The sequence below is a fragment of the Limanda limanda genome, chromosome 6, assembly GCF_963576545.1.
Source record: "Limanda limanda chromosome 6, fLimLim1.1, whole genome shotgun sequence".
Taxonomy (NCBI): Eukaryota; Metazoa; Chordata; class Actinopteri; order Pleuronectiformes; family Pleuronectidae; genus Limanda; species Limanda limanda.
This window is the reverse complement of record NC_083641.1, coordinates 16,512,996-16,526,535: the sequence shown is the minus strand read 5'-3', so window position 1 is coordinate 16,526,535 and position 13,540 is coordinate 16,512,996. Positions and strand designations below refer to the sequence as shown.

At 41.8% G+C, this 13,540-nt stretch overlaps 1 protein-coding gene across 1 annotated transcript; it reads left to right on the top strand.

Moving 5' to 3' along the window:
• The first annotated feature begins 1,233 nt into the window (after positions 1-1,233).
• Positions 1,234-5,055, top strand: rnf26 (ring finger protein 26). The gene has a single exon (XM_061073042.1). It carries the CDS (start codon positions 1,668-1,670, stop codon positions 2,952-2,954), a length of 1,287 nt encoding a protein of 428 aa, XP_060929025.1. The 5' UTR covers positions 1,234-1,667; the 3' UTR covers positions 2,955-5,055.
• Positions 5,056-13,540: the final 8,485 nt, after the last annotated feature.

Below are 13,540 nucleotides of genomic sequence, written 5' to 3'. Positions count from 1 at the left end.
CACACACAACACACAGACACACACATACACACAACCTAATTTAGAAGAGAAAGACAAACTGTAGATCCCCACTTTCCAATTTCACATGTACAGTATATGATAGCTTTTCATTGTTTGGGTATTCATTAGGGCCCGAGCACCTCCGGTGGGAGGCCCTATTGTTTTTCGAAGAATTTGTATTTCCCTTTTGGAGCTTTTTCAGGGCCTAGACATGCTCAAATTGTTATCCAAGTTTGCAGGGAATTCAAAACCCCAAAATGTAATTGTATTCTGGAATCATTTGAAATGGGCGTGGAAAAATGGCTCAACAGCGCCATCTAAGGAAAAGCCCCTCAGTTACCTTCACAAAATCGTCGCCCAGATGTATCATTACCAGACAAACAAAAAAAAGGTTGAGGTTGAATTGGAAAAAAGCAACAGGACTTTAGTGGCCATATTGGCCATTATCCACATTTTTACTTTGACAAACAAGTCGTAGGGCTTTCATCAGATCAACTTCAACTTCTGGGAATGTCATCTCAACAAGATGGAGATCTAAACTACATCGGTATGATTTCATCACCCAGTGTGACTGCGGCGTGGCATCAAAGTTTGATTACACGCCATCAAAACATGAGGTTCTGTATCTCTGACATATTTGGTCCAATCGAGTCCAAACTGGACATGTAAGACAAGAGTCCCGGCCTGATGACATCTACATAAAAATCACGACAACAGGAAATGTAATATAAAAGAACACTTCAAAGGATTCATCAAGAAAATCATTATTTGTTATCAGTTTGCTTTGATGTCACAGTGTCAGTGGTGTTGGATTCCTGTGATGCCATAGATGCAAAGGTGAAAGATTTATATGATCTGATGAGAGAAAAGAGAGTTTTTGACCTGAACACTGTATATAGTGAAAGGGATAGCACCACCAACGCAACTGCTGAAAAGAGGTAAGCCCTGTTCTGAAACTAAATTCGATTTTGATAAAATTTTCACTATTTGGTCTAACCACTCCCATCTTGTTATTATAATATTATTATTATTATAATTATTAACTGAAAACTGAGTGCATGTTTTTAATAAATCAATTGTTCTAAAAAAGAACATTTCCAAAAATAGTGGCATTGCCTGAAAATAGCATATTTCAATATATAAACTCCTTTCCTTTTAAAAAATATAAATCATTTTATTTTGTAGACTCACCGGAAACCGGAAATAGATGCTGAGGTTACTTGAGACGACCAAAACAAACATGGCGGCTGAGGTAATAACATCGAAGCGTATGTGTGTTTTTCTGCGTCTCTCTTGTTGACGCCGTTCGATTTTTACGGTTTAACACTTTTTTGAAACCGTATTTCTGAGCCGAGGAAACGCTTCCGGATCATTCGACGATCGGAGAGAAGAAAACTACATCGAGGAAATGAAACGGAAGTGTGCGTCTCTCGTTTGAAACAAAACATCCGCCTCTTGGAACGCGTGTGTATGTTGTGTGTGATGGACAGAACATGAACAAGAAGGCGTGTTGTGGTGAAACAAAGCGGGGGATGGCGGAGGGTTTCGGGTAACGCACCGGGACGAGCTGCCGGTCCGAACAAGATGTAACACCCGAGTGTCTCAGCTCGTACACAGACTTCACCGCGGAGACAAGCTGAGGGAGGGAGGACACCAGGGAGGACAGCATGGGGCTGGTGAACTTTGTCCTCTCCACGGTTGGAAAATGTCTGGACGCCGTGTGTCTCCTCCTGGACCTGAACTTCTTGGTGGTCCACACCGTTGTGCGGACCCTGCTGGCGGTGGTCACCTTCATCACCAGCCTGCCCACCCTCCTCCTCACCTCGGTGCTGGAGCTGGCCAACTTCCTGGTCTTCTGCCTGGTGTCCGCAGCGGAGGCGACCACCACCGTGGCCCAGGGCACCGTCACCATGCTGGGGGGCCTGCTGCTGGCCCTGGAGGGGCTGCTGGAGAGCCTGAAGATGGTGGGCTACCTGTCCATGCACGTCCTCCTCCGCGGGAAGGAGCACCTGTGTCGGGGGGTGCTCTCCATGCTGGAGGGCTGCGGCATCGCGGTGTCCCTGGTGGTCTACTTCACCAACACCGTGGTGAACTACGCGCTCATCGCCACGCAGAACGTGTACATGGCGGTGGCGGGGGTCTGGCACACGGTCTCCAGCCCCCTGCTGAAGGTGCTGGAGCTGACCCTGACCTCCTTGACCTTTCTGTACAGCAGCCTGGCTGGGACCTCGGCCTTCCTGTGGTCGCCCTGCCAGCTGCTGCTGGACTTCCTGGTTTCTCTGGTGCACATCTTCATCAGCATCTTCATCCTGAACATCTACGGCCTCGTGCTCACCGCCACCATCGCCCTGACGACCACGGTCTACCTGAACCCGCAGCTGACCCGACAGGCCGCCGCACAAACCGTGGATTACGTGAACTCTTTTCATGGTGTCCACCGCCTTGCTTCAGCCGCGCAGGGCCTCCCACATCTGCTGCGTGGTAACATGCGGCGCCTGCGGAGGATTCTCCATCACCTCTACCTGCTGGAGACACGACTCATGGAGCATTTGTCTCGACACTTCAGCCAAATAGGCCGGGCGCTGGACGGCAACCCTCAGGAGGAGCGGCGAGGCCCGCCAGACGGACGAGCCGGGGACGGAGCCCACCAGGAGATGCAGGATTTGGTCTTCCCCTCCTCCAGTACGGACAGACCCCTGAAGAAGGTGTCGTCTCCGGACAGAGGCGGCAAACCTCTGCCTGAGGACAATCTGCTGACTCTGCTGAAGGAGCAGGAGGACAGGAAGAAGTGTGTGATCTGTCAGGACTGCACCAAGACGGTGGTGCTGCTGCCGTGCCGACACCTGTGCCTGTGTAGAGAGTGTACCGACATCGTGCTGAGGCAACCCGTCTGGCAGCAGAAGTGTCCTCTGTGCCGCCGCTTCATCTTCAAAACTATGGACGTCTATCTATGAGGGACCAGGGGATCTAGAGGCTGCTGACAATCAGTATCTACACTTACAAGTTCTAACACCACTGAAATAATGTTGTATGACTTTTGTTTTACTGGGTTTCCTTATACATATGTTGATATTCTAAATGGAAAAAATAATTCTGTCAATAAATCCCATAAGCAAGACAATGAATCTTCGCAGACAGCTCGTACATATATTGTTTCTGATGTTAAAAAACACTTAACTCTGTGGTTTTTGGGGAATTGAGTAAAGGCAATACTTGTTAGTGGATCAATTTGTCAAGGGCTTAATTTGTTAATAGGGATTTACTGATAATAAAAAATTGAGACTATCCGCAGACATATCTCCTAAAATCTTGTTTCAGATCTGTGTGGTCAGTTCAGAGGAGAAATACTAAAGTAAAGATGCGAACAGGAAATTATATAATACTTACGCCCTCAGATGCTTTGGATGATAAAATGGCACAACAAAATAAAGACGAGGGTTGCAGTGTAATTATTTCCATGGTCAATTTGCTGATTATTTTCCAGATTAATCACGGAAATGTATGAAACATCAAAAAATTGTCAAAAACACAACTTTTCAGATCCCAAAGCAATGTCCTGAAAAACCTGTTTGTGGGATGTTGATTTATGCAAACAGTCATCAATAGTTTCCCACCACAAACATTGATTTGTAATTTTTTTTTTGTGAAGCTGAAATCAGCAAATATTTGGGGAAAAAACCGACAAAGTTAATCCACTAGCAACAAATCTGCAGCTTCATTGTATTTATGTTAAGTGATCAACTGATAAAACGTCGTGGCCTTGAAAGAGACTGAGAAATGTTGTTTTTTTTCTAAATTTAACGGGACTGTTTAACCACTATTTTCTTTCCTGCTACCTGTGCATTCAACTGTGGGATAATAAACTGGGTTTTGTACTTGTACTGATTGTCTGAAATATATTTAATTTTGTTGCTTTTCAAGTGTGAGCGCTTCCTGTAATCTGGACGTGCGTCACAGCTACAGTCTGTGTTTTGCCACTGTGATGAATCTGCTGAAAAATGATCCTGTGTCGCCGCGCTGGTCTCAGGTCTCGTAGCCACGGTAACCCATAAGTGCCCCCCCCCCCTCCCTGATGCTGAAATGTCTACCGCTGCTCCTGTCTTAAAAAATGTGCTTTAAATAGACCAAGCTGTGAATACAAACACATGCATTGAGTATACGAGTGATGACACACGCTGTATTTTAAACAGTATATTCAAATCAACTCCATGACTTTTTGTTGCAGTGGAATCTTTTACCATTTCACTATACTTGTGTAAATGTTTGCGCTGCATGGAGCCATGTAGTCAAAGTCATTTAGAATTGTTCAGTCAGTGACAGTAAAATTCAGCTTTATACGATTTAGATTCTATTGATAGAACTTATTCCAGTCCTGCATCAGAGGCCGGTTACAGTCATCACCCACACATGATCCATAAAAGCTTTCCTCTCTCCTCTTGTATAAAAGGACCATAAACTAATAAGCATTCACAATTTCATTTGTTTTCTCATCTGTAGCTGTTGAAGCTAACGTGTTGTCATTGATCGGTGTTTAAAGGGCGATGGTGCCACTTAATGTGTTATCATTGATGTCGGGTGGTGTGGAGTCAGATCTGTGGGACAAGGGCTGTTTATAACTTGCCCTCATTTGCTTTCTGAACAGTTTTTTAAATTTTTACATAATTTGTATGATTAGAAGAAATGTGATTTCTGCATTGTTTTTGTGACAGGAGCCATGTCATACATTTTACTGACATTATGTTTCTTTAGTTCCTTACTCAGATATCAATAATGAGAGTGACTGTTTGATGAGGTTGCCAAAGATTTGTCGGGACCAGACTGTAGTCAGATCTCTCTCAGGTATCCCTATAATGCTAATGTGCAGTATTTCCCTAACTAAAGATTGCAGTGGAGTGAAACCGCTCACATGACTATCATCTGCTGCTTCCTGCAGGAATGATGACACAGTGTGGGACGATGCGATTTGAAGAATGTAATTTGTGTGTTTTTTTTTAATGCTGTGGCTGCCACATAGTGAGAATTCATATGTTCATAATAAAACAACAGTCGAGACTGGTTCTTGTGACCTCTTTTACCAACTCAACACAACACACATGTTAATAGTGATTCAGTATCTATGATCCTTATCGTTAGAGGTTTATGGGGGGGCTGAACCAATTCCATGGTGACATTGGGCTTCACAAAAACACATGAGCAGAAAAACACTTAATTTCTTCATGTCATGGGTACAGAAAGTGTTCACCAGGAAGAACCTTTACTCTGAAGAAAGGAAACATGGCCTTTGTTATATTACACCAAATTTAGTTATACTAATTTTACAATGTCCACATAGACAGACAGCAGGACCACCTCTGGACCTTCATATGCAGATTACTACTACTGGAAAGAGTTGTGGGCGGAATAATGTTTATCTGAAAGCAGTGATAACTCAGCAGCTGATTTCAGAGAGAGTTCAACTCCCATGTCTTGTATCTGCAGAAGTAAAGGGGGATCTAGCGGAGCTGCAGTGTTAGAGGAGGAGAGGAGGCCCTGATGCACGAGGGACCACTTCCACAAACATACGACTATTCACCAGAGGCCTGTGATGCAGAGGCTCCGGTCCTGTTCCCAAAGTTTTCTCTAAAAATATCCCCAGATCCACATTGAACATCTGCAGAGATAAAAAGGATAGACTCAGATGTTGAGTTTCTGTGAACATGACACAAGCATTTTACTCCTCATCTTTATAACTCGGAGGTTTCTCTGTGATGTCCACAAACCAAACAAGCTGTTAGAGGGATCAGAAAACTAATCCAGAGGTTGTTAGTTGACGACCTGACCCATGAGCTCTGCCTCCGCTGTGTTTACGTGTTGGTTGTAAATGGCGGTTGTGTTAACAGAGGGGAGGAAGTTTAATGTTGGGGGGGGGGGCGGAGCCTGATACTCTGGGGGTTCGACCTCTTCCCTCTAACTCCGGGGGTCCCTGTTGGGAGCAGTGTGGGAAAATGTCAAACCCAAGTGCACTTTTGTCTGCCTCTCTCAGGATCTATCTTTTTCTGTTTATGATGACTCTCTCTATTACTGACTCTGGCTGCTGATTCTGCATCATCTCTGTATTGTTTGTTTTAAACTCTGCTTCTTTACGACTGGGAAAACTTCTTCAAAACCAGAAGGGGTTCGAGCCACAGAACAGTGATGCTAACGGAGGTCAAAGGTGACAGCCGGATCTTTCTCCTGGAACTTGGAAGCTTTGCAGGAACTCCCCCAAAAAATCCCTGGTCAGGGGGTTAGTACTTTAGCGGAGGGGCTTGCAGCGCTATATGTGATCATATTAAAGCCACCATTTATAATAACATGTCACATACATTTTTTATAAACCACTCTCGTACCGACATCATGGAGCCACAGGAGAAACCCTATGATGGATGGACAGAAAACAAAGTCCGAGTGTTTTTGCTGAGGAGGAAATTCAGACGTGAAGATTGTGAATCTCCAACGGCGCAGCATGACCCCTGACCTCCCTGTAAGGGGGCTCATAAATCACGAGTCTCACCCTAGACAGAGTACAGGAGGTTTTAGATGATGTTTCTATTTCTGATATATTGACAAGCCTGAAGTGACAGACTCCTCCGTCATGACGCAAAGACAAACAGAAGACACATAGATTGTAGACACAATCAGAGATCCACAAGAGGTAAAGAGGAAAAACGAAAGAGCTTGAGTGAATTAAATGTGAAGTCAGCCATTTGACGGTGAGATGAAGACACAGACGTTCAGCACGGACTCTACTGTGATGAAGAGGTTTGTTCTAATTAGCAGATTTCTACCACTGATAATCCTGATGGCTTTGAATAAACTCAGTGTGTGATTAATGGGCGTCACAGAGATTAAAGCTGCTGCAGGAAACTGGGTGATAGCCATCAGGTCACAGGAGTCGGGTTGGGTCCCCCCCGTAGTACTTGAACTTTAACCTTCAGCCTGAATGACACATGAAATGTGCCACTGTTTCCACACAAAGAGATTAGAACCAGAGCCGGGAGGCAATTTAAAAACTGTTCAGACAGATACTCTGGTTCAGCGTTTCATAACATTGAATCTAGCGTGATTTAATGTGGTTTTTCCTCACACTGATAAACAGACAAAAAGCCTGTAAGGTGAATGTGAAGATAAATATCTCTGAAGCGATCTAAATGAGCTACAATTACAAGATTTAGACGTGAGTGTGCTGCAGGAACTGCACAGTGAGGACATTGGGTCACACACTGCATTTCTGACCGTCTTGCTCAACAGAGACTGGAGGTCTTTCAACCCCCAGGCCAGAGAGTGATTAAATGCATTAATCATTACCGTACTCTTCTTCTCTCACCTCAAACTTTCAATCACTTAAACTTCTTTATTCTCTTATATCTGTATTGTCAATATCCCGATTAGCAGATACTTCTTTACAGTGACAGCTTTTTAGTAGTTCTGGTGGCACGACCTTCATCCCACTGCAGATTACATGTACTGACTCTTGACTTTTTATGATTTTTGTGCTCTTGTGTTTGACTGTTGTTTATGCTACTGAATGCCTTAATTTCCCTCGGGACAAATAAAGTATCCATCTGAATAGTGTTAGACCTCTCTGACTTGAATCTTCAATGGTGCAGCCTTTAGAAGTCACATGATGATTTAAATCATTGTAAAGAAGGGCTTTTTATTTGATTGTTGTATTTGAATAAACATGTAGGCAGCATCAAGGCAAAACCTTCACCCTGAAAATAATAGTTTGTTAGAAATGTTTAGGAGCATGGTATCACCAAGTATAGCACAAAAGAAAGGCTACTTCTTTGGATAACTGAAACAAGTAGAAGTTTGACTTTGTTCAGTTACTTTGTGCAGTAAAAAAAATGCTTGCATCCTGACCATCATCTCTAAACATCTGATTTCATCCTCCAAACACGAACTCTGCATTTTTTCTGTGAAGAATTCTTCTCGTTGATCTTACCTTACAAGGGAAAGTCAGGTCAAAGTAAACCTCGGTGGAATTTCCTCCTGATTGTTCCACAACAGTGTAACTGAGGTCCACTGTTTAATATTGGTTTCCTACAATGTCTCATTAGACATCGACTTTTACTTCAGTTGTTGATTTTAGCTTCTCGTCCAACACTAACACACGGAAGCTCTCGATTTCACTAGACATTATTATTTTTGGACGCTTGAGAACATCCTTTGAAAAACTGGACAACGGGAAGAACTGTAATGGAAAACAAATCTCCAAGGATTCATGTAAAAGTCTGCAACAGGTAATTCAAAGACATGTACTCAAAATTAATCAGTAGCTGTGCCAGGTTAGTCATATCATTCTGAAGATAATTAAAAACTCCATGATCTCTCTGCTGTACTTCTTTACGTTTTGAATTTATGCAAACATTTTGTCCAAGTGTCAACATATGACCACTAAGGCCTTGATTTATCCATTTATCATTGAAATATGCCACTACCTTTAATTAAGTGTTAATCTCCTGAGAGCAGGTTCTGGTTTCAAAATAAATCATCTGTTTTTCTAGCCTGTATATTCTGTAAAAGGAATGATGTGATCAGTAAATAATGTCTGGAATCCTAATGTACCATAAACATTCCTGTCTGATCTATTTATAGCATCCAGAGCTGGTGTTATACTCATCATAGAGGCACCTCAGGTCAGTGGATAGAAGCGGATATAGAAACGACACCAGTCCTGTCCAGATCATCTCAAACACAGAATGGAGATGCTCCTGCAGGGTCTTAGCTGTGAAATGCTGTGACAACACTGCCCCCTGCTGGATTACGCAGTAGCTGAAGAAAGTGACGTCAAGTCACAGAGGAAAATATGGTTGATAAGAGCAGATTTCTCTCATTGAGGACATGAATTTAGGTTTCTGATCTGAGAATTTTATTATCTGAAGGTTGATTCAGTTATTTGTTTTCCTTAATAATAATCTAATAAAAAATGTGTTCAGAATTTATATCCATCAGCACCTTTAAACCTCACTAACATGTTATGTCTTGCTTGTTTGATCCAAACTAAAAAATATATATTGTTTTCCCTCATAGTGATAGGGGTAGTCTAAATATTTCCAATAGAAATGTCCATTTTAGATTGAAAATCAAAACGGATCTTAAAAATAATATTAGACCTTCATGCAGGGACATAAAAAAGGTTTAGCGGCTTTTGGAGGCAAATAGTTCACATTTTAAAGTGCAAGGGTTTTATGATCTCATCATTTTCTTAAATCATTGATACTGCCCTGTCTCCTCTTTGTGCGTGAACATTCATCTGCATTATTTAATCCAGATGTCAAACTCTTGCCTCACTCTCCTCCACCCAAACAAACCCCCACCCAGCTCGTTCACAGAGCGACGTCAGCGTCTGCTCAGCCATTGGCTTAAATTTACAGGCTGTGAACTAATGGAAATAACTGATTAAAGCCAGAGGAGGATTGATTAACTCGCTGCTCCTCTCCTTCTGCCCTAGAGAGAAAAAGTTATGCGGTTATATTTAGAGTCTAATTATATGTCGGAGACTTTGGGAGTGAAGGGAAAATAATATTTCCTAATGTCTGAGGTACAGTGTGTTTGACAGTCATAGGGAGACCCCTGGGTTGTGGTTTTGTCAGTGTTTATTCTCTTAAATAAACAATCAGGCCTCAATAAAATGTCAGGAACAATGGCAGAGACTTTGCTCAATAAACTGGGAAACATAACATGTTCTTTTATATTTGAGAGACGGGCAGAGGGAGATGAGTTCTATTAGCTGCTCAGTGTTGAAACGTTTGAGTCAGTCACAGCATTTGGTGGAATCATCAGACGGAGGTAAACAGTGTGTACTCAGTGGAAAATGGATCTTTTCCAGGCTTTCTCATTAAAGAAGTTAACTCTGGTAGTGCTCTGCCTGTGAAAGTGAAACCCAAAGGATCTAGTTTTTTATTAATAAAAATCCAAAAGAAAAGTACATCAATCAGGCAGAGGTGGAAAGTATAAGTGTAGTTCCTCAAGTAATTTGCTCCACAATATTCATTTAGCAGCTGTGGCTAATTTAGTATTTTACATGAAAAAGAATCTTATACAATAAAGTGCATTGTTAACCATTAAACTATTGGTTGTAGACATTTTGGGCTTATGACTCCTCAAAAAAAGAGTCATAAGCGAAGCTACACGGTGTGATTTGAATAAGAAAGTTCAATGGCCAGATATAAAACCACCACAAAAACCCATATGAAGTTTTGGATGAATTTATTTATTTTCTTTTCTTTTCCTTTAAAGCAGAGAGATCAATATGGGGAGGGGTCAGCTCCAACTGGTGCCGGGCTCTGTGCACAGGGGAAAATGATGGTTAGTTAAGAGCTTCAATGCATTTGCCTCCTTTTAGTGAACATAATGAGGGAAATTGGGACTCACCTCATAAGTTCAGGTGTGGACCAGGAAGAGGAGGATGCTCTGCTGGGGGGTCCGGCTGGTCCCCCTAGTCAGGTCAGGTCTATCCCATCCAATGGCTCCTAACTTAGCTGGTGTTCCCTTCTTAAGAGGTTAGAAGCTCTGCTCTGACACCTTCATGGTAACAGCCACCACTGAGTTTGCACTGATTCCAGATTGAGCATACCTGACACCTGTGCCGGGGGGGGGGGACCCTCATGCACAGCTCACTGAACCAGACTCAAAACAAAAGAATGCAAACATGCAAAGTAAAAGTAAATGAAAGAAATCAAATATAACTTATATTTTTCATCTTTTCTGCTTCATGAATAATTTTGCGCCCTGGGATAATTCTAACAAATGCTGATGTCTAATGTCTATGTATTTAGTTTTAAGGATTATGATTCTTGTAACATCATCAACCCAGTCATGAGAAATAGGATGAGAATACATTGGATCAACCCAATTGGATAAGCGTCAATGTGCTGTAGATCTTTTTTGGGATTGGAACCTGAAAAAGATGTCGATAACCATTCGGCCAGAATTTCCAAGAAGCATTGTTGGTTGCCTGCGTTCTGGTTCAGGGTTACAAGGCCAATCAGGAGTAGACTTGCAGCCACTGTTTTTCTGACAGGTTGTCTGAACAGGCACTGACAACCTGATTGACTTCACCTGGAAACGTCTGTAGAGAAATTGACGATATCGACGTTGCACCTCCAAAATGTCCTGGTCGTGGTAATGGATACAAAAAGAGTAAACCTTTAAAACACTATTCTTCTGATCAGGGGCGTTTCTAGGATTGAAAGAAAGGGGGGGCTTAGCCCCTAAGGATGCTGAATGTTTGCGCGCGCAGCGCGCGCCAATTTATTTTGAGCTCATTTGGGGCTGCGGATATCCATTGTTTCAGACAGTTCATAGATTGGTTCAATCAGAAAGAGTGTGATTTTTTCTCTGTATCTTTGCTTGCATTCATTCAGTATGAGATAACAGAAGAGACAGAATTTCAGGGTCATTGTGAAATTTGACAACACAAATATGAACTTTTCTCAAATAGAGAGAAATAATTTTCAACTTCTGAGTTGTTTATTTGTAGCTAGCTTAGTGTAAACATAGCTCAGTACAATATTCCCTTTCATTTGCCTCAAGTAAACCTAAATTTAAGCAGGTAACAATCATTAACAACTACAGATAGCCACATTCTGTAACTACCTGTACTTACAATTTCACTCTGTGCATCATTTACTATGATCTAAACTCCGTGGCTGTAATCCTGCTGTCTTGATGAGAGACGTTACTTGGAGTGAGAAAGCCAGCGCAGCAGCGATGCAGACTCCCCAAGGTCCTAGTGCCCGGTCTTTTTTGTTAAGTATGATGAGAGGCTATTGGATTGTAATTTGATGGTGGAGAAAATATACAAACCAGAAAAGCACTCACATATGTAGCATGTGAGACTTATGAATAACTTGTCCATGTGTAAAACAATAGTTTAATTTTTTTTTTTTTTAATAAAAAAAAAAAAATTAGTAACGACGCCCCTGCTTCTGATCTACCTACTACTGATTTCTATTGTCTGGTATGAAAGATGCTTGATCCAGTACAGTCAGTAGATGGCGCTATAGTTCGAGGTGGACGTTTGCTCAAACCTCCAACAGACATCTCAACTTCCCTGAGGCCCGAAAATCTGATAACTGCATCAAATGACCTGGAAACTGTTTAGGAATCAGATAACATGAGTTACAGACTCTATAGATATTTTTGATAACGTGTAAATGCAGGAATATTTGGATTGTAATTTGATGGTGGAGAAAATATACAAACCAGAAACGCACTCACATATGTAGCATGTGAGACTTATGAATAACTTGTCCATGTGTAAAACAATAGTTTAATTTTTTTTTTTTTTAACTAAAAAAGAAAAATTAGTAACGACGCCCCTGCTTCTGATCTACCTACTACTGATATCTATTGTCTGGTATGAAAGATGCTTGATCCAGTACAGTCAGTAGATGGCGCTATAGTTCGAGGTGGACGTTTGCTCAAACCTCCAACAGACATCTCAACTTCCCTGAGGCCCGAAAATCTGATAACTGCATCAAATGACCTGGAAACTGTTTAGGAATCAGATAACATGAGTTACAGACTCTATAGATATTTTTGATAACGTGTAAATGCAGGAATATTTTTAAAGAGTAAGTTTTCACACAGTCTGAGTAATGGACACACACATTTCTCATTGTGCCGGTGAAACTGCAAGTTACATTTGTTTTTCCCGTTGTGTTTACACCAGAGCTGAGTATGTAGACAGCATGTCGACCACTAACCATCCAATTAGGCAAACCCATTGTGGCTGTGAGGGTTTCTTTCCTTCATTAGTTCTAGTTTCTTTCCCGAAATCTCTTTTCTTTCATTTCAGTCTCACTCTCTGAATAACATTTCATCTTCTCCTGTGTCCATGTAGGTTTACTCGGAATCCCTGAGTACAAACACATGTAGATCGAAGATTGAGTTAATTGACTCTGAATTGACAGTGTGAGTTTATGTGTGAGTATGAATGGTTAGATGAGTGGGTGGATGGATGGAAAATGGAAGGATGTATAGTTGGATAGATGGATAGATGGATATAGGGATGGATGGATGGGTGGATGGGGATAAATAATGGATAATGGATGATGGAAGGATGGATGGATGGATGGACAAATGGATAGATAATGGTGAATGGATGGATGGATGGCTATATTGACGGATTGATGGATGGATGGATGGAAGGATGGATATATTGAGAGATGGATGGATGGATGGATATATTGAGGGATGGAGGGATGGAGAGATGAGGGATGGAGGGACGGATTGATTGGGGGGTCCATGTTGCCTATGATTTATTCTGTGCTTTTACCTAAATGGGAGTGAAGAGTGTTTTTTTTTACTCTTGTGTGTTTTGTTATTTCCACCAAATGAAAATGAATAAACATCTGTCTAATAAAACTTCTGTTTAATATTACAGATGTGCACAGGCAGGTGTGGCTCCACAATCCTGTTTGAATTATTGAAACTCCTGACAAAATTGCTCTCCTCACATTTATCTCTCTTCTGTATTTAAGTGTAGCTGTGGCCAAAAACATCACTCGAG